The 21,347-nt window shown below is 38.6% G+C and overlaps 2 protein-coding genes across 4 annotated transcripts in view; both read left to right on the forward strand.

The window, feature by feature from the left end:
* The first annotated feature begins 237 nt into the window (after window positions 1-237).
* On the forward strand, window positions 238-18,168 carry glis3 (GLIS family zinc finger 3). Of its 3 annotated transcripts, none has more exons than XM_035668556.1 (11): window positions 238-465; window positions 945-1,412; window positions 2,548-2,725; window positions 2,812-3,949; window positions 9,895-10,056; window positions 10,194-10,304; window positions 11,864-12,005; window positions 12,162-12,234; window positions 14,901-15,058; window positions 15,521-15,694; window positions 15,830-18,168. In XM_035668556.1, exons 2-11 carry the CDS (start codon window positions 1,046-1,048, stop codon window positions 15,955-15,957), a joined length of 2,631 nt encoding a protein of 876 aa, XP_035524449.1. In that variant the 5' UTR covers window positions 238-465; window positions 945-1,045; the 3' UTR covers window positions 15,958-18,168. The 3 variants fall into 3 exon arrangements, with proteins under 3 accessions (XP_035524449.1, XP_035524450.1, XP_035524451.1); XM_035668557.1 differs by having other exon boundaries at window positions 2,551-2,725; XM_035668558.1 differs by lacking the exon at window positions 15,830-18,168 and having other exon boundaries at window positions 14,926-15,058; window positions 15,521-15,652.
* An 830-nt stretch (window positions 18,169-18,998) lies between these two features.
* Window positions 18,999-21,347, forward strand: part of rfx3 (regulatory factor X, 3 (influences HLA class II expression)) — a 15,929-nt gene continuing 13,580 nt past the window's right edge. Inside the window, exon 1 of the mRNA XM_035667880.1 lies at window positions 18,999-19,123. The gene's annotated coding sequence lies outside the window, so the exon portion shown is untranslated. The remainder of the gene's footprint in view (window positions 19,124-21,347) is intronic.

A 21,347-nucleotide genomic window follows, 5' to 3' on the forward strand; every position in this document is an offset into this window, starting at 1 on the left:
TATAACAATACTTTTGACTAATAATAAATATGCAACTGAGACACATAAAAAAAAACACATAGCTTATTCTTTATGGCATGATCTCACCTAAAGACTGTCTCAGCGCAGTGTGGGCTGTATTAAGGGACCCGTGAACCAAAAAAAAAAAAAAAATCTTTAATTATTCACTGCTAAGGTCCACTCTGTTTAAAATGACGTCGTTCACACAAAGCCGCGTCAAGGGCAGAAGGGGTAAAATAAGAGAAGTTCCTGGAAACAGAGGAGTGAGGCGGGACGCTGCGGTTCAAACTGAAAGATTCCTCAGAGGCTTGACTTCTCTGCTCAGTGCACACACATCACAAACTCTCAGAGAAACACGGCAGTTGATCTCCTGGTTTTATCCAGATTACGTTCACAGCTCGGCAGACTGAAGGAGCCCCTCATGCTGACATGTCACTTTGGGAAAAGTGTTTGCGACAACAACAGGTGCGTAAAGGCGGCACAGACAGTGAGATGGAAAAACTTGAAAAAGGTCATATTTTTTACGGTTTGAGGATACTGTTTTAGATTGAATTCCGAAGAGATTCATCAGAGCTGCTGCTGTTTATATGGGATAAGCACTTATCCTTACCTAAACCTCAACTTTAAAAGTGGTTGGCTTTGAGCATGTTTATGAATATAATGATACAACAGAACGGACTCTCAGTGATCATTTTGACATTTTAATGAAATATAATTTTCGTATGGTAGTAAATTGGATAATAATTGTTTATAATTGTTGGTTAAAACCTCAAAAATCTCGTTAAAATACAGTCTAAAAATACATGGTGCTCAGTTGTTTGTGGTTTAGTGGTTTTCTAGTTTAGGTTGAAAGTACAGACTGTGGATTGTATATTATATGTGTTTTAATCCCATATTTTAATATTCTATTTATTTGGACTTTTATGTTTTGTTGTTTTTTATAGGTATGAGCAGGGGATTATCATATCCTGTGTAAATCAAGTTTTACCATCTGCAGCTATTTAAATCAGCTTCCTCAAGAACGTCTAATGAATCTGCCGCAGCCATGAGTGGAAAAGGTTGTCAGCTCCTGGTGTCTCCTTGCAGTGTGTCCCCATCACTGAGCATGATCAGAGGACACCAGTCCCAATCCATCAGGATGCCCATGTCCTCCCCACAACGGCCCAATCTCAGTCCCTCCACGGGCATGGAAAAGGTAAAAAGAGGGGCCTTCCACTCCTTTGCTTCCGGGAAACAGAGCGGAAGCCATGTTGTCCTGCCAACCTTGAGTCTCCGCAGACAGGTGTTGACCAATGGGAAGCATCTAAACATTTCAACTGCATCCCCACACCAGCAAGTTCATCATCCTCCAACCACAACAGTGACAACTACCATACAGACAGGAGCCTGCTCCTCTAACAACAGCTTCAAAGGTAAAAACAAAGGATAAACATATCTAATCAAATAAATGTGTGTAACTAACTTTTAAGTGTATTCTCTAGAACAGTATCTTAGTGCTGCTGTATTCAGGATCTGACCCCTAGCTCAAAACGAACTCTGTCTATTTTAACTGATAGACTGACTGGGCACACATCCCATAAAATAACAAGTCTGACAGAGTGATGTTATATCATTTTCCACTGAAATGATTACCATCTTCATACTTCACTTATTCTTAATGTGATCTTCACAACCTCAAAGTCCTCTTGCTAGACGTCTTGTTCTTATGTATTGATAATTAACCAAGCATAAAACCTGTCCTTAAATTTTCTACAGAGAAAAAGTAGAAGGAGGTGAAAAGCTCATTAGTGATTAACAGAGCAAAAAGTGTCTCTTGCCTGCTCAGGTTGGCGAGGGAAATTCCACAGTATACTGTATAAACCTTAGTTAAAGAGAAGGTTCACCCCAAAATCAAAAATACAAATTGTTCTTCTTCCCTGTAGTGCTATTTGTCCATCTGGATTGTTTTGGTGCAAATTCCTAAATTTTGGATATATCGGACATAGAAATGTCTTCTCTTGAATATAATGGAACTTGATGGCACTTGGCTGGTGGTGCTCCAAGCGCCAAAAAAAAAACATTTAAAAAGTGTCTCTTTCCAGAAATTATGATCTGGTTAATCCGCAGACCTTTGAGCAGTTTCATATAGGAACTATTTTCTTTCTACCAAGCTACACCAGCCAGTTAGATTACTGTGCAGGGGGAAATGAGCATTTTTGAGCGGTGATACGTAGACAGAAAATAGTTCCTGAAAGTGCTCACACCAAGGTCTGTGGATTATTTTGAGTCATCATTTCTGAAAAGAGACATTGCTGTTGAGTGTTTCAAAAGTTGTTCTTTTGTTTTGTTTTTTGTTTTTTTTGTTTTTGGGGTGAACTGTCCCTTTAAAGCAGACTAAATGTTTTGCATGTTGATTTGCATTTGTTATTTTTTTCTGACAGCACTTTCATGTGTGTATCTCTGTGGATATTTTTTGAATGTGGAAAAAATGTTAATGTTATGCTGTAACCTTAATAAATTATCTCCCATATGGTTATGTTGTTTATTGAATTTTGGGCTTGTGTCCAGCAGGTTGCTCTGTGCCTGGGCCTACAATGGAAGTATTTGGTCTGCCCGCTGCTGCTAACCTAACAGTGACCAGTAGTCCCATAACTGTTGTCACAGGCCAACAGTATACTGCAGGGCCATCAGCACCACATCCTCCAACACATCCACATAGTGTGCACATTCCCCACACTGATGCCAGGTGGGCAATATCAATAACAGTATGTTATGATGAGTGCACTAAATCTGAAGAGTGATACTAAAGTGAATAACAACAATCTGTTTCAGATCCTTACTGTCCAGAGAATCCCTGGCATCCACTACCTTAAGTCTGTTTGAAACACAGTCAGTGTTTAGTGGCAGACATGACTGGCCATATGGCTACCGTGTGCTTCCTCCACTTGGTCTACCGCAGTGCTCCACCCAAGCCAGCGAGGGAGGTATGCAGCTCAGCCTTTCCCCTGGCACAGCCATGTCTGGCACGACCGTATCAGGTGGCACTAGCACCTCAGCCTCCCTCCCCTCGTACCTCTTTGCAGGTGATGGTGGAAGCCCCAGACAGTCTCGTGCTAAGAAGAGAGCTCTCTCCATGTCGCCTTTGTCGGATGTCATGGGTATTGATTTCAACTCCATCATACGCACTTCACCTACCTCACTTGTGGCTTATATCAACGGTTCCCGCAGCTCCCCTCATCCCACACTCTCACCTGTCCAGTCTGAAGGTTATGGTCACTTCCTGGGTGTGAGAGGCTGCTCCATCCCCCAGGGTCATCCCTACAGCATGCCAGGCTCTGCGCAGGCTCTGGCCCCGCAGACAGAGTGTGGACGTATGCAGCTGCTTGAAGAGGGAGGGGGTCTGGAGAGCCAGATGGCTAACATGGTGGTGGAGCAGCAGTGCCTCCCAGAGGAAGGAGGGGCACTGGAGACGACTTCAGAAAGCTGCAGCCAAACTACCAACAACCTGCTGCCACATCTTTTGTTACAGCCAGCCCTGTTGACCACTATCCAAGAAGCTGCTACTCCACAGGGGCCTCCACCACCCTACCACTCACACCAGCACCTCCACCTCACTAGACGTCATTGCAAAATAAAACCCCCTTCTCAGGACCCTCTCGCACAGCCTCCTATGGTTCCTCCCAGGCATGGAGTGAGCTTTTTACCCCAGGTCCCAATGCTGGAAGAAGAAGAAGGAGAGCTGGAGGACTATGGGTCCCACTGCTGCAGGTGGTTAAACTGTAGTGCAGTCTATGAGCAAAAGGAGGAACTGGTAAGACACATAGAAAAGTTACATGTGGACCAGCGGAAGGCTGAGGATTTCACATGCTACTGGGTGGGCTGTACGCGCAACTTCAAGCCCTTCAATGCCCGATACAAGCTTCTGATTCACATGAGGGTCCATTCAGGAGAGAAACCCAACAAGTGCACGGTACACCATGCAGACCACAGCTGCGTGTCTTCTCATGCAACTAAAGTCTATGCTTTATTTTCACACAGAAGATTCTGTATGCCTTCTTTCCTCCTAACAATACACTGATAGCACAGCTCAATCTGAATCAGATGCATATCGCTTTACTTATTTGTGAGAAGGCTGAGTTAATGCAGTCAAAGCAGGAACATGATGAATGTCAGGGGCTCACAGAGTTCAATACTCAGTGTTCCCTTCAATGCCACAGTATCTATTTGAAGGCTTTCAGGCCTCAGGCTGCAGGAAAAAAAGCCTTTTTAGGACAAATGCCTTCATGTGCTCTGTGTTTATGGCCAAGGTTTAGATCAAAAATATGGTCTCTCTCTCCTCTTAACTTTAGCCATGGGGTAATTAGCAGAGCTCTATGATAATTGACATGGGAGTTCACTCAATTATGTAGTTATTAAATCAGCACAAAAGATGCCTAGCACTTTAGATCTGGCATGGCACCATGGCTCTCTAGAAGCTACTGGGCCTGTCAGCAGCAGGGGGTTTGCCAGGCCACCGTTTGACAAACTTGGCCATCGTTCTGGGAAGGTGATGCCCTGTAGTCTGGCTCTCTACAGGTCTGCATCATTGTGGCCAAAGAATTGGCATTTATCCATGGGACTGATTATTGATGAACTAGTAGCTTTGTTTGGCCTGATTGATAGTTCTTTTAGATGTGTTGCAATTTAATGATGCCTCTTTAGTTTGGTTATTTGTTTTAAGTGTAATGCAAGTCTAGAATATAGAAACAAGACTAGGCCAAAAGCTTTTGTCAACATTCTAACATGCTTACAACAGCCAATGCGAATATATAGTTTTAATGTTTATGAAGTGTGTTTGCTGCTTTAATTTGCTAATTAGCACCAACACGAATTACAATCGAGGCTTAGAACGATATTTGGTTATAATCCAAAGTTTTGGTGCTATATGAAAAGTCAGGGGATCACCAAAGTAATTACAATTCATCTGGAGGGGGCCATGGATGTCTCTACCAAATGTAACAACAATCCATCTAATAGCCAAAAATATAAACCTGCTGTTGATGCTTCAAGAAAAGTCAGGGGATTACTAAAGTCAATAGGATGAATTGTCTGAGTTGCATGGCTATCTGTGCCAAATTTTGTACCAGTAAATGTTGAGATATTTCATAGGATGAATTGAAGACCTTGACCTCCAAAATGCCAAAAATGTCAATTCACTGATGCAAGAGGAGAAGTCATAGGGCCACAGAAATTGATGGTATTCATCCTGTGGGGACTATAAATGTATGTACTAAATTGCATGGCAACTTATCTAATAGTTTAGATATTTCAGTCAAACCAAAAGTGGTTGACCGACCCACCAACCTGCAGACATACCGACATCCATAGAGTCATGCTAAAAATTATGTATGGATTTTACTCCACTCCTCACTCTCTCCTTTGTCTTCTTCTCACTCCCACTGGGAAATACTTGAGACGTAGATGAGTAATTGACAAACCACTGGTCAAACATGCTTCATGTCACTGCTTTTAACAAGTCAATTATTAACAACATGCATACCTGCAGTCGACCTTTTGTACCAAAATACTCACTTATTAGTTGAAGCACACTGTTGCCATGGGGCTGCAATCATTGGATGGGTCTATGTTCCATGTAATCATTTAATAATGAAGAAAGTATTCATGGTCAGAACCCATTTCCAAAAACAGAACCGATATGAACTGGCACTTGCGGTTTGTTTTACAGTAGTACAGGCTAACTTTGAATAAAGAGAGAAAAAGGCAACACTTATCATGGCAAAGCCTGTGCTTCAATGAGACATTTTAAATCTGTGTGGATTTTCTTTAGGTCAAGGTCTGAACATTATGTCAAAAGTGTAGGCTTTTTTTCTCTTTACATAAACATTTTCATAGTCCTGAGCATGAGTCTGCGCATGTGATCACTTCTCTTCCTTCTGGGGTTGAAAAGTAAGCAAAATAAATTCTACATATGAAAATCACAGAAGAGTTAGAACAGCTAAAAATACTTTAATATTTAGAGAAAGCTAACTAAATTATTCTCAGGTGAATAAACTGAGGCGTGATAAATGAAGTGCAAGCCAGCGTGCAGAACAATGAGGTAGCTCTTGTTACACAGTGAACATATAAGGCAGGCCCAGGCTTGTACCTGTCATTTGACAATCTGTTTAATGATGATTGAACAGTGAACAGTTTGTTAGCATATCCTTGACTCACCAGTCTATTTGTATATGTCACTGTGACTTAAATATATGCAGTTTTAAAAGCAGAGTTTGAAACCCAAACAAGAGAATTCTACTGTCATTGTGAAACAGCACATTAATTATGATTTTTGGACGATTTTATATTTAATTTTCTGCTATTACCATTTCGCTAATTGCTCCTCAGGTAGTGGAGAAATGGCTTTGCTCTTTGGAATTATTAGCTTGTACATTGTGGCTGCCAGGTTTTTCTACTACCTCTCCAGCACTGAAAATTCCACTCAATTAATTTCAGTTATTCTGACTGAGTAAATTGTGTTTTTAATTCTATGGTTATTTTTTCCTGACTCAAAATTCTACTGAATGTTTTTGTAAAACAATAATTACCGCCAGTTAGCATCAATTATTGTTGGCCAAAATTTGCTTCATCTACGTTCTCTCAGTATCCATGCTGTGATCAATCTGTGCATTTACTGACTTTTACTCACTCACTGAGTGAAAAAAAAAACATAGTTCCTTGCTAATCCACTTAATTTCCCAACACTTGCAGCTTGTAATTCAAGCCTCACTAATACCACTGAAGGCAGGCCTAATAAGATTTCAGGTTAGACAACATTTTAAGCGTCATCCTTGACAATTGTTTGGAGGGAACTAACCTGATTTTGGCACCAGGAAATGATGCTTTAGTACTGGAATACATTTTCAAATTATATTGTATATTATTGCACTAGTTAACAAATTATTTTCTTCAGCTGAAACCTTATAAATGTAAACCAAAAAAATGAAGTTGCTGATAAAAAATTATGAATCCTCGCCTGGAGATAATTGTAATTATTTAGTGTAATTTGTATAGAAATATATCACAATAATACAATAATGCCCGATTACAGCATATTGCAGCCATCTATCGCTCCAAAATGCTTAACACCCCACAGTCCCACAGTGTCCTCTAAAATTTAGGCATGATACCAATTAGTGACAGTTTGTCACATATATTGTTTTAAATATTTGGATAGTTCATAAGGTTTTCTATTAACACTGAAGCTAAAAATATACAGTATAGGGAAACAGGCGAAACAAAAAGAGCAAAAGGGTAGAAATATCACTGGTGAAACAGGGAAGAGTAAGTCCAGAGTGAATTGACCTCAGAGTAAGACTGGGCACTGGACAGACTCTGCTGGCACAGACTGCAGCTGTCATTGTTCAGCCAGGGCATGAGTACCTGCCAGGACCTGTCAGAAGCTGGCTGTAACACTGATCTACACTGAGGACCCATGCTGCTTTCTTTTCAGCCCAAACGTCCCTCGCGACAAACTAAAAAGCCCTCTGCGCTTTATGAGAGCTTCATGAAACAGAGAGAGAGAGAGTTACACAGTTTCCCGCCTCTGGCTAGTCTTGGAGTCTTGGCAGTATTTTAGCTTTATGCTGGTTCTCAGTTGTTCGTTCACTTTGGTTGCAAGAGACTATTTATCTCTGGCTGTGCTGTTTTTTCTTGTGGCAGTCTAGCTTAGGGTTCTGTTGTTAATTCTTTTTCTTTAAACTATATTTAGGATTGTGCATCCTCCTATAAAGGAGCATTTACTGTAATGAAACAGAATGGGAAAGAGTGCCTGAATGAAGTGCGTGGGAAGAGGTTATGAGAAGCAATTCTCATTTTGTGCTACTCTGTTGTTTTGTTCAGTTTCTAATTTTGTCTGTTTGCTTTGCCAAAATGTTAAGAATTCTTCACATTCAGCACTGATCAATACCTTATGCTGTTATAACATTTCCAGAATACAACCACCATCCATTAAACATTCAAAACATTTGGTTATAATATTAAATAAGTAAGTTTGGCTAAAAGTGACTTGAAGAATTTTTATTTTCAAGTTCAACTGCAGTAACTGGATGGACTTTTGGGAATATATATTGTCAGGAAATAGCTTTGTAGTGATGGCAAGTATTTCTATCCAGAGGAATGTTATTAGTTAACTATTAAAGGGAAGAAAAAATCATTTTTAATTTGTGTTTGGCAGTGATGACTGCAAGGTATCAGTATGTGAGGAATCTAGCCTTAGAGGAAAAATAACAAAGTTGGACATGGTCTGTGTGTTTTCTCCATAAGGCTTAGTAAGGACATTCCAAGCCCCCATGAACAGGAAGAGGGAGAGTAAAGGCCTGGCCTTACAAAAGATAAGCTTTGATGATTCACATATTTTAGCAGTGAAGTCACCGTGGTCGCATGATACAGCAAAAAAGAGCTGTTTTGTTGGTTAATAGAGAATATTCTAGACTATTACTACTACTACTACTAGAAGTGACTTTACTTTTTCTCTAATCGATAGCCACAGACCGCTGTCAAGGTGATGCAAGATGAAGGATTCAAAACACAAATACAGTGATGTGTTTATAAACACTGACCCCTGCTGGTGCAACACCCAACTATCAGAAGTGTATTACTTAAAATATTATATTAGTACAATAGGTATAAACAATTCAAATATATTTGAAACAGTGGGAGAGTTAAACATTGTTTTAAGTCTTTTGAAATTTTAAACGTTGCAAATAAAACCCCTTAACAAACAGCAGCCTGGGTGGGTGGGGGGTTAATACCTTTTGAGATGCCTGCAATTGAACCCTTACAAACTTACAGACAAAGGCTACATCATTTGAAAGCACAAAGCCTCATGATTCTATCTGTGTAAACTATTTAAAGATCCCAATATCACTGTGACAACAGTTCCTTATATGTAACTGAAGTGCAAACTACAAAACAGAACAGAAAAAAATATATATTTCTACCATATTTGTGCCTCTGTATATTTGTATTATTTAGACTAGTTCTCATTTATGGATAGTAAACACCTAAGAGTTACCTGTCAAAAAAGAGCACTATGACTCATGACAGTCAGAAAGCAGTAACCATTTCATTCTGGGTATTTTATTTTCAGGATTATGTGCAGTTAAGGGACGGATCTCAAACTAAATATGATACTTATTGCTCAGCCAATAAAGTATCAGACTCAGTAGGCTATGTTGAATTATCAGTGTAGATCTGTGAAGCAAATATATGTTCTTCACAGTGAGTCCAACTAAGTTAGTAAAGTCCAATAATTACATCTTAACATCAACATCTAAAAGTGTGCTAACAAATACAAAGTCATCATTTTTATCATCAAGTAAATTCACAAAATAAATGCTGTGTAGTAGCAATGCACTGCGGTTGTATAATAATCAAACATATCAAGACAACTGATAAAGCTTGCTCACTACAGATAATAACCAGAAGTTCCAGTTGTCACTAGAGAACATAATCTTGCCATTAAACTAAAATGCAACTGTCTCTCCCAAATGTTTACCCCACTTAGGGCTTTGCTGCTTTATAGATGATTGCCTGCAACCATGAAACTACTGTAGCATAGAGCAGTTAGGGTATATTTGAGAGTCAGTTGACACTAAATCATTTTTACATTTAAAAGGTTTTCTATATTTCCTCTTCCACTCCCTCCCATGCACTGAGGTCAGTAGGCCTTTTCTTTATTGACTTCCATCTTCTAAACTTGTAGAGATTACATTGAATATTACACTGGATGGAGCCAACAGCCAAAAACATAAAGGACTTCAAATGAATGACCCCTAGGTCTGTTTTAAATGCAAGTAGTAGAAAATGTTAATCTGTGGCTACATGATGGCAGAGGACTTCTTTGACTACTTTTACTCTGTTTATGTGCGGTTACAGTTTGAAGGCTGCAAAAAGGCTTTCTCTCGTCTAGAAAATCTGAAGATCCACCTGCGTAGCCACACGGGGGAGAAACCCTATCTGTGTCAGCACCCAGGATGTCACAAGGCCTTCAGCAACTCAAGTGACAGAGCTAAACACCAGCGTACACACCTGGAAACAGTGAGTGGCAGCCTTGTAGAGATATGCGCAATTATGGATGGTATTTCAAAGCTTGTGTGTGTGCGTCTGTGTGTGTCTGTCTGTCTTTGCCTCTATGTGGAGTCTTACAAGTTTTTCCTATGTCTGTGGTTTTACAGAAGCCATATACGTGCCAGGTGCCTGGCTGTGCAAAGCGTTATACTGATCCCAGCTCCTTAAGGAAACACGTGAAATCACACTCTACAAGAGAACGACAGTTACGGAAGAAGGTATACTGCTGTGCATGCTGTGCAACACAATTCACAGCTTTTAGCAGTTTGTTTTCTCTTTGAGAACAAATACTACTGAGAATGTATTTTACTGACAAACCAAGCACACAACTCAATGAACGTGTAAAGTTTACTGACCGACAAAATATACTGGATTTGTAAAAGCTGGGTTGAGATTTTGCAGTTATAAATAACTTGCCACCTTGACCAGATCTCATTAGTGGTGATTGCAAATAGGCAGCATCACTTCCTCAACATTACAACCATGAAGAAGAAAAAAACACATTTCATATTTCATCATTTTGCTTTCATTTGTCCTAATTAACTGACGGCACTGAGAATGTACTCTGTGATGTGCTCTCCATCCCACTCTGTCAAGTTAAGCTCTACAGCTTGAAAAGAAAATGTGAAACTTACATCTAGGTGTGTATGCAGTCGGATGAAAATCAGTCAGTTTAGACAGCCACTTATGTGCTACGCTTCAGAGCTAGGTCACGCAAAAAAATACACATAATTATGTTTTTGTCATATTTTCCTGCTTTATTTTTCACTTAAGCCGACTCCATTGTTTCACATTATTGCACTGCAGTGTTGTTAAGATTTTTGCGTGTGTGATAGAGAATTATACTCTTTACCTCTTACTGAGAGTGATGTCACCATAGATACAGACAAAGAAGGTGGGTAGTTACTAAAAAAAGTGACATTTTACAAAGTCTCCCACATGCACAACTTCTTTCATCTAAAACGCAAATAAATGTTTAATGTAATTGTCATTTGACTAATGACACGTTATATTAGTTTCTTACCAAGACCAATGCAATATCTAACTTATACACCTATAACAACCCTCATACGCATCCATTTGCTGTTTCTTGTCTCCACATTCTTGTCTGCAAATAGTTCTGATGGAAGCAAACAGTCTTTAAAAAGCTATAATCCTTCAGATTTTCATCATAGTAAACCCAGTGTTTCATTCATTATGTATGTCTAGTATTTATTCTGTTTTAGTCAATAGATGTATTCACAGGGATTAGATACCTCTCTATATAGTAGTTTGTATTGTCATTAGCCAAGTCCACCATACAATGTATGCCACGCAACTAAGTTTTCCCAGTTATTCAGATTTCTTTTGAATTGATTTAAGTTTGTTTTTTGATTAATTTGGCAGAGATTAGTTATTGGCTACAGGTAATAAAAATAGACTGTTATGTCCACGTTCAGATCTATGTATTAACTTTTTTTTCAACAGCTGAAAGCAAGAAGTGCTCAAGGTGACACAGATGAAGCATTATTATAAAATCAGATGTGGAAGACTTAAGGTTTTTAGTCATATCTAAATAATGATATTTAGTCCACATTCACATAACAGAAATAAACAGTGTACAACACAAAAAGGCAGAAGATGCTCATTATATGAGTAACACAAAATAGTTTTGTAGATAACACTATCTCAGTATTACCACTAATATAATGCAATGATTAAATGAAAATTCTACCAGAATCTCATTAATGTTTTTGCTATTCATCACTGTTTATGTTTATGTATGTCATTTCTCTAGTTGAAGTCCACTGATGGTGTATCCCAGGACACTCTGACAGACTGTTTAACCATCCACCCTCTGCAGCCATGCCTTTCTCCTCTGGCAAGGATAGACGACAACTTAAACTCTTCCCCTTGTACGTCTCATGATTCATACTCTGGTATGTCGATGCCTTTCCTATTTGCATTTAAATGTTTGATATGAAAACTGATAATACTTAAAAATCTCCCTGCAACCATGTGCACATATTAGGTTTATGCATTATATTGAGGCTGTGGTGGACAGCCCTGAAGTGTCTGTCATCCCTGTTCCTTAGCTGCTCCACAGGGACAAGACTCCTCCGGCAATCCTCACCTGGCTCTGTTGTGCTCCTTACAAGATGATTACAGGTACTAAGGATTTTTGTGTTATTGTGTTAGGTCTTCATATTTGAAATTATATGAAAAAATCCAAAAAATAAATGATTTAAATGATGTTATTATTCGTATATATTCTTTTATACATATATACTTAATGTGACAGGAATTCTAAAATTTTTACTAAAAAAGATTTACATTTATACTGTGTGGAGCCTGCTCATAACAATTCATACGTAAAATAAAAACATCTTCATGTTAATCTTTTTGAAATACTGTGAAATATAACCATGTGCAGCAACATAAGAGTCAACAGTTGGAGCAGTTAGTTTTTCCCAGCAAGCCAACTGGTATTTTCTTTTCATTTTGTCTTCCCATTGGCACAGTTAGAACTTTAACCATGACTGATTTAAATAAGTCTTTTTTTCTCCCTTTTGATGATCTGAAACAATCAACTTAAACATGGTTGTCATGGCTTCAAGTCTATAAGCTCATAATTAGAATAATCAGTTTAAAAGAAAGCACTATTTTGTACCCTGATAAAAGAGCCTAAACAGTTGTTGTTTTTTTTATTATTGTTTTGTTTCTTGTTTTTTTTATGTGTGTGGGTGCTGTGGCTGGGAAAAGGCTTTACAGGTTGGAGATGGCCAGCAATATATTTCCCTGGTCAATCCATAGGAAAACATCCCTTCATCTATACACTTCAAAGCATGTGATAAAGTATTTCTGTCGCTCTGAGCAGCCAGATGCTCATGGCTCCTCACTGGCTTTGATTGTTCTCATATCAGCGGTAGGCCAAAGCATTCACTGCAGGATTCTGGGTAGACAATTGGCCTGTGAAAGCAGACCTCGCCTTGCCTCATTGGTCTCAACCGCTGGTATTAGTGGATGCTATAGCCACCGACAAGAGCGGCTAAGGAATTCAATAAGTGAATCATAAAATCTAAAAAATACCATTTAAGGTCCAGTGGGAGAAGAGAGACGTTGTAATTACTTTTTTTAGATGTTAAATCGATTGTAAAATCCTTGCTGCCATTTTCTGTACACTTTTCTTGGATTCCTTTTCGGTTCCCATTCAGTCCCTGTACACTGTCAGCAAACTCTGGCTTGCAAACGTGTTTCTTGGCCAAACCAAAGGGGTGTCCGCTACCATGGCCACTGAACAATATTTAAATTTACTAGTTTAATCCTCTGTATATAATAATGAGTTAGATGAATCTAAACAAAATGCCATTGATTTTGATTTTCTGTAACAATTAGCAACAGAGGTATAAAAGTAATGATTTACTGTAATACAATACAGGCTGAAAAAAAAAATGTTTCAGTGAGTTTAACAAGTCTTTCTTTTTTGAGCTAATTACACTAAAGACAGAAGGAGTAGTTTTGATCCACTATCTATCAAAAAGAGTGACAAAGGAACAAATTGTAGAGACTTGTAGAGAAAATGCTTTGAATGAGCTTGTGTAGTACAGGCCATAAGTGTATAGAGTAGAGACTGTATTACATCGCACAGAGAATCAATCTTGCGGTTGTGAACTTGGTAACTGAAACACCTGAGATGGCGTATTTCTTCCGTATTGTGCAGAAATTCTATATTTTATTGTAAATAGCAATATCATACATATGCTTTTAAATTATGTTTAAATTTGCAGCAGAAGACATCCAACATTGAGTGCATTGTATCCCTCCATTGTTGAACCAGAATTATGCCATGCAGAAAATTAGGGGTTAAATCAGCTGAGCAGGAAGCCAGGAAGTGAGGCAGAGGAACCCATGAAAGCAGTAATTCTTTCCTCATTACCTGGATGAAGCAGAGATGGAGATGGAAAAAGTTTAAACTGAAAGAGAGAGAGCTTTCTGCATTCTTTTAAGTGGTTATTTTATGTGTCATGTTGTCCATCTCATCAAGTGAGTACAACAGTTTCTCATGCAAATGGTTGTGGAACCAAGGTTTGCTGAATTCTACGTCAGATTTACGCATAATGTGTGAAATTGTCACCTTGTCATTACCTCATGATGGATGGATTAATGCTTTATTTGAAGGCTAACTGATTATTGTGCCTTTGTGTCAAACGGGGGAATATATGGAATAGCACAAATGCAGTTGTTTATTCAAGTTCGCAAAACTAAAATTTAAGGCTGGTCAGAGGATGATGCAGTCTGTGACCTTGGATGTTTTTGATTTCTTTAGCATTGGACATCTCCGGTAAGTGGTTTAAAAACAGAGATTGGCAGCATTTAATGGTGTTTTTTTATACATAGGTTGATGTCATTACACACAGCTTCATATAAATATTGTGTATTACTTATTTTTTAAGGAAAATACCATACATTGAATCATATACAAAACCTGTAATAACTGTAGAATGTATGCGTTTGCACTGAATTGCATTTCAGCACAGAAAGCTTACAGAATATAAAGTAATCCTTGATTCCATTCAGTGGGTAATAATCTTTTATATGCAAGAAATATTTAGAAACCGTTTTATATTTAAAATATCAACTCCTCTCAAAAGAAAATTGCATTGCTATTGTTTTGGAAATCATTACTGTACATGATTGTATGAATGTTTTGTGTGTGGTCCACAGAATACAAATAAGTAATGATTGTCGGGGATTTTATTTAATAATTAAAATATATATTGTTCTTTTTCTTAATTCCACAAGCAGAGTATTTACTTCAGTCTGAAATATTTCAGGTTTGTTGATCCTTCCCCTCACCAGCTCTTCCCCAGAGACCAGTGTGGGCCTTGCTCTTCCACCTGCCTCCAGCATCCTCCCAATGGGATGTCCCTGCAGAACAACCAAGATCTGAAGCACCCCAGCCAGCCTCCTGATCTAGCAGTTCACAATCCAGGTACCCAGAGGTTTACAGTGTATTCTTGGGGTTTTTCAAATAGACGCATGTTTCACATCTGAACGCCTATTAGCAAGTGTCTGAGGTTTGACAACCTATTTGAACAGATTTTCTCACATGCACATTAATTTGTGCTCTATATCTTTATGATGTGTAGCAGGTGGCTGGTGATTTTTCTAGTTAGACAGAATCAGGTAGCTCCACTCTATGTACTTTTAAATAGATATCACTTCTTTTCCCCTTCGGAGTTGACAGCCACAATGATGTTGACAAGGTGTTCAGAAACACACGTTTTAGTTTTAACTGCTGAGATAAAGACAGGGTTTGAGAAGACAGAAAGGCACAATTTGTTACATTCATGAGGTCTAATGCTGCTGTTCTACTGGAATGTATAATTTAAGGAAAGAAGCTATAGAGTTGTTCTTTACAATAGGATAAATGGCTTTCTCATTTACCCCATAGAGCTCCCAGGGCAGATGAAGATTCTATATTCTCCTCCACAATATGGTGGGATCACAGCACAGACAAGCTCGAGTCATCTGATGCAAGATGATGCCTTTGGTGACAGCCTCCCTCCAGCAGTCAATAATCCCAATGGGGTTGCCACCTTACAAACAGCTCTTTCCTGCATTACAGGTAATGAAAATACAGTCTAACCAAAATTGCTCTAGGATGAGCAGTTTATTGCCATCAGATTTCACAATTTTTGCTGTGCATACATGCATCTGTTTATATCTGTATACATGAGTGTGTGTGTGTGTGCATCTGCAGGATTTGATGTCCACAGCCGGGCAGACATTAAGGATGTGGATCCTAAACAAGATTTGCATGGAGGGGATTTCTTCACTGTGGTGGACCACTGCACAAGCCAGGTCTCCTGCATCTACACAGAGGGATGATATCACTCAGTCGCCGGTTTTGTTCCTTTGCACTGTTTTATGTCCCCATTTCCATTTAAATAAAATGGTCAATGGGAAGAATACTTCAGATGGCACCATAACCTGACGGATGCATAATTAAGCAAGTTTCTCTCTTCAACTAAATCTCTATAAATGAATCAACACTCTGCCTTCTGCCCCCATAATCAATGTACAGTAGCCTGCAGGATTTTAATGTTTACTTTCTAGTTTTTTTTACAGCTTGTGTATAACATGTAGTAAGTACTTGAAGTAGTTTCTGGTGACATTTTGCACAATATTCAACACTGTAATCAAAGCAAAGTATGCAAGGGATCATTTATTATAAGGTTTTTCTTAGAACCATGGCTTTGTAACTATAGTAACAAGACAGCCTTACCATTTCACTGTAATGTTCATAGACATAACCTGTTGTTTGAATATAGTAATATGCTTTGAGTGATCATGGGGTGGATTTTTGATACCAGTGATTTACATGTTTTAGTTAATTACTGCAAATGACTGACACTTGATATTGCAGTTGACTTTCGAAAAACGTGGCATTTTTGTACCTGTTTTTCATTTCAGTTCATTTCCATATAGTATGAAAATTAACTTTTGGAGACTTTAAAACTTGCTTGAAATAGGTCAACTATCATAGTGATTATTGCTGTTTTTATTTTTGCCAGTTACGTTATTGTTGTGTTTTAATGCAGTGCAGACTTCTCAATCTAATTTGCACTTTCAGCTGCATTACCATGCAATGATAACAGTGTAGTGAAATGACTATGAGGATTCAAAAAAACTGTAAAAAATTCTAAGGCAAGCTTTGAAAAATTATTAGCAGCAATGTAAAGTATGCACTGATTTGTACTAATTGGGCTAAAATATGCAGAAACAATGCTATTGTATCAGGAAAAAGAAGTAAATCATTTGTTCCCTTGTTTGTAATGTTGTTAAATGTGAAGATGCACCAGAGCTCTTGAGGATCAGTTGGTGGCTAATTTTATTGAATTTTTTTAAAGCTCACCACACAGATAACAGATACAAGGTTACAGTTCCAACACCCCCCTTCTATCAGCTGTTCTGTCACTTAAGAGCAAGGCCAAGGATTATATCTTTACCGCTCTCAAAAATAATGCCACAGATAGTTAGTGTGGATACTTTGTGTGGATTTCTAAAATTTGTAATGCCTTTGTTGATACTTTAAAAAGCAGCAGCTTTGCACACCATAAACCACATTTTCCCAGGCAAAGATAAACAAATTTAATTGTTCAAGTAAGTACCTCTATGGAGTCAGTATCTCTATCTCTATATTTGCATTAAAGACAACAAGACGTGAAAAGGTACAACAGAACAACTGCTTCGTGGTAGCATTATAAATAACTTAATAGTTCTTAGAACAAGCTAACATAAATCACAGAATTAATTATCAACCACAGCTGTATACCTGAACACCATGAAAAGCCACAGGTCCAGCAGGCACCAGTCTTCACAGCAGCGTATTTTTCTTGTTTGAAATTGAAAGGACAAACTGTATTACTTGAAAATAATTCTTTTAGCAAAAGAGTGTCATGCTTCAGATGGGGGTTTCAGTAGTTGCTTAGCAACAACAACAGCTTGTCCAAAAAGCATCTGTTTAGTACTGCTTACCAAAAAAAAAGTGTTGCGCAGTGGACACAGGTGGTTGGTTAAGCTTTGTATGCAGTAGGATGCCTCTTAACAATGCTGGCTTTGTTTGGTCACCTTTCCCAATTAAAAAGTTCTGAATGATTTTAGCCTTACTTGTGGTGCACAATGTATGAAAATGACTATATTTGTATATCAATAATTTGAGGTTCAAATATTGTCAATAATTGCTTGTCAACTCCAGTTTTGTAAAACTATTTATTTTGTTTGTTTGCTCTGCTATGTCAGAAAAACAAGGCTTAGGCTGAGAATTAAACAAGGAGCATTTATTTTGATTCAAAAGCATAACACGATCAGCTAACACCTACAATGATAACATTTAATTGTTCAGGTAGAAAGACGCATTCATTAGGAGGGGTTAACTTTCCAATAACAAATTAAGACAGTGGGAATAATTGCAAAATAAAACATGATCCTGTTCTCCTCCACAAATGGTGGGTTAAAAGAAAAAGACGTTTTCTGCAGTCTGCTCATTCTCAAATCTGAGGAACAAGAAATGGCTAGAACATGTTTGGACAAGTGAGATCTATTACAATCCTTTGTCATTTACATATTTCTGATGAGGATTATGTCCAAATGGATTATATAAATTATTATATAATTATTATATAAAACACCTAAAACACTTTAATGGTATTAATTGCTGATTTTATTCAATTGTGCCTCATTTTCTGAACTAAAAAGTGAATGTCAAGAGAAACATCTCCATGGCAAACTGAACTGTTCATTATATTGAAAGACAAATTAAAATGCAACACTTAGATGTTGCTGAGGCTGATTTTGGGTTAACACGGTAGCTTTAGAAGCACATTTTACTCTTTATAGCAGGATTTGATGATAGGCCTATAACTTGTCTTCTTCAGAATCTAACAATGCACAAATATAGACCTACAGCAGAACATTCAGTCAACCTAAAAAGAAGCACAAACTTCATGAATAATCATCTGTATATGCATAATCATAATCACAACAGTATGAAAATAAAGTAATACAAAAATGATCTCATTAAGATTGATTAGGGGTTTAAAGCTCGCATCAGCTGAGGTAAAACAAAAGCATTTTAAGGAACTTGCAGACTTGTAGGCTTTTGTTTTACAAACCTGCCCTCACTTAAACCCATTTCTGACTTTATTTCAACACCCTGTGTTATTCATTCTTGATGTACTGAAATTTACCCGACTAAACGCATGGGTTTGCATGGAATGGCCATCCTTGTAACATATCCCCAATATACTCCAAATACATATGTCTATCGGTGTGATCTTATTTCCTTTAAGACTGTATTAAGGGCGCTTTAATCTCCTCCCACCTGACTGGTAAGGTTGCGCGCTCCCGGTGAGTTTTATAGCAACTGTTGCCCAGTGAGGCAGCGCCATAGTCACCGTAGTCCTGGCGACTGTAACCCACCAACAACAACCTCTCGCTCCATCATTACCACCTCCTCCACCATCCTCATCTCATCAACCAGTCCACCGCTCAGGTTTGAATACATTTTTTACTATCTCAGCCCGAACTTAAGCCCCTTCTCGTTCCAAGGGATAATTGTATGAATGTGATATTGATGCTGTGCTTTATGTTTTTGTCTGCTGCTGAGTGAAGGCTCGGTGAATAGCTGGGGTAGTTTGCTAGCGAGGGTGTTTCTTTGTGACGTGGTAGCCTGCTTGCTAACGTTGCCTGTAGATACCCACAGCTGTGAGAGGTCCTGCTCGCTAGCAGAGGCTAACCATAGCCTCTCTCACAGGGTGCCTGGGCTCTAAAACTGGCCAAAGTGTGGTCCGTTTGGCGCAAAAGGGGTTTTCGGTGTAACTTATTTGTCTAAACTTAGCACGCTGAGTGGTAGCATAGGTCTGGGCTAGTCACTGATGCTAGCTGGTCAGCTGGAGCAGGAGCAGGTGTCTGTTGTTGCTAGGTTGCTAACGCCAGCGCTGCCTTCTTACAATGCCTGTTGGTATCCAGTATTTTGGTTAATGTTACGGTAATATTGCAAGTGTGTGCTTCGGGTGGTTCAAGTCTTGTTGATCGTACAAAATCACAAACGTCGATGTGCAATGGAGAGTGCTGTGAGCTGGGTTTCTGTATACTAACTGCTATTGACAATAGCTAAGCCATTACTTTCCCTTTTGTCTTAGGGAGCAAGATAGCTTCGCTAGCTTTCCATCTGCCCTCTTTGTGGCATCAGATGGCTGTGATAAGCGATCTGATAACACAAGGTTAAGTTTTGCAGTGGTCAGCTTTTGAGGGAGAAAAAAAAAAAACACCTGCCCGATTATTATTTCAGTGTCTTAATATTACTACCCATTTTATCAGGAATCATTTCGGTTTTCTGCATCTGCATCTGCATCTGTAACTGGGCTGGTAACGTCAAGATTTATTTACCCCTTCTGCAATACAGGGTATACTCCAGAATATTAACAGTAAAAAAGATTACATTTTGGTATTTTCTGCTGTATTTGTGCGTGTATTTTCCTGGGGTGCAAGAATAGGGAAGGAGAAGGAGTGTACTCAGTCCAGCACTGGAGAATAATTAATATTGTGCCAGATTGATTTTAGGCTCCCTTGAATTTGGTAAAAAAAAAAATGCAATATAGGCTATATTCCCTTTCCTCATGACAGATTATAGTAAACAATAATCCTGTGGGTGATCCATATTAGCAGAGACTTGGTTTCTTAATGTTGCATCACAATTATTCTTGGGTCCATTGGGTCTCCTGTGCAGCTGCGACCTTTGATTCCCGTTAGGTTACAGAACAGGTGTGTGTGTGTGTGTGTTTGGAGAGGTGGGTGGAGGACAGGTGTACCTCTAGTAGTGGTGGGGCTCCTGACCATACAGCGCTATCTGTATGAGCCCACCAAAAAAGTATTTATGCGTAAACAAATGTTTTGATTGTCCATCGTTATCCCTAGAATTCGGGATGTTTCCTGTGAACTATTTATCTGTAACTACTCATGTAGTAAGTCCTGTGACAATATATAAAAAAGATCTGTTATTGATAAGCAAGCGATGGAGACAGAGCAATTCAAACCAATTGGTCAAAATGCTAAACCTCTTTTTTTTTTTTACACATACAGTAGATGAAGCCCAAACGAAGGTAAATATATTGATTTATTGGCATATACAACCCAAAATAGGTCAGGCACAGACACCCTTCCCAACACACAGAAAACAGGATGTTGGGAACTGCTAGTTATCAGATCATGTTACCACTTACCTGTAGTCCGGTAGCACAGAAATAGTACCATGCCACCTGCTGCCTGGATCCTGTTACATTTCCAATCACTTAAAGAGGGGCTGATTAATTCAATTATTCAGTCATTCATTTTCATGGCTTAGCAGAATACAGCATGTTTGGTTTGTTATTTAGCCCAGCCTGACAGAAATAATGTATATAGTTGATGAAAAGGGAGACTTGTTTTTTGTCTGGTAATTAGGATGAACGGGGTACATTTCTACTCACTTTGGTCAGTTATGTTATGATGCTTCAAGAGATTCTGTATCCAGTGGTCCTGTCACGACCTAAAATCAGATTAAACTTGGGAGTACTAGCTTTGTTTCTCTTCTTTATTTTGTTTATGTAGTTTTTTTGCCCGTCTAACAGTATGTCATAAATCGATGCAGCGTTTTGACATCAAAATGAACATCAGTAGTCCTTATACATGTAAAGTAACTCCTAAACAAACACAGCACTTTGCATACCCCCCCCCCC

This window comes from Morone saxatilis, unplaced genomic scaffold, assembly GCF_004916995.1.
Source record: "Morone saxatilis isolate NCDOM2014 unplaced genomic scaffold, NCSU_SB_2.0 Contig21, whole genome shotgun sequence".
Classification (NCBI taxonomy): domain Eukaryota; kingdom Metazoa; phylum Chordata; class Actinopteri; family Moronidae; genus Morone; species Morone saxatilis.

Bases quoted from the DNA above. Each gene is read 5' to 3' on its own strand.
- glis3 (XM_035668556.1), top strand. From the start codon at position 1,046: ATGAGTGGAAAAGGTTGTCAGCTCCTGGTGTCTCCTTGCAGTGTGTCC. The intron at 1,413-2,547 runs GTAAAAACAAAG...GCTTGTGTCCAG, and splicing joins CTCTAACAACAGCTTCAAAG to CAGGTTGCTCTGTGCCTGGG. The intron at 3,950-9,894 runs GTACACCATGCA...GTGCGGTTACAG, and splicing joins AGAAACCCAACAAGTGCACG to TTTGAAGGCTGCAAAAAGGC.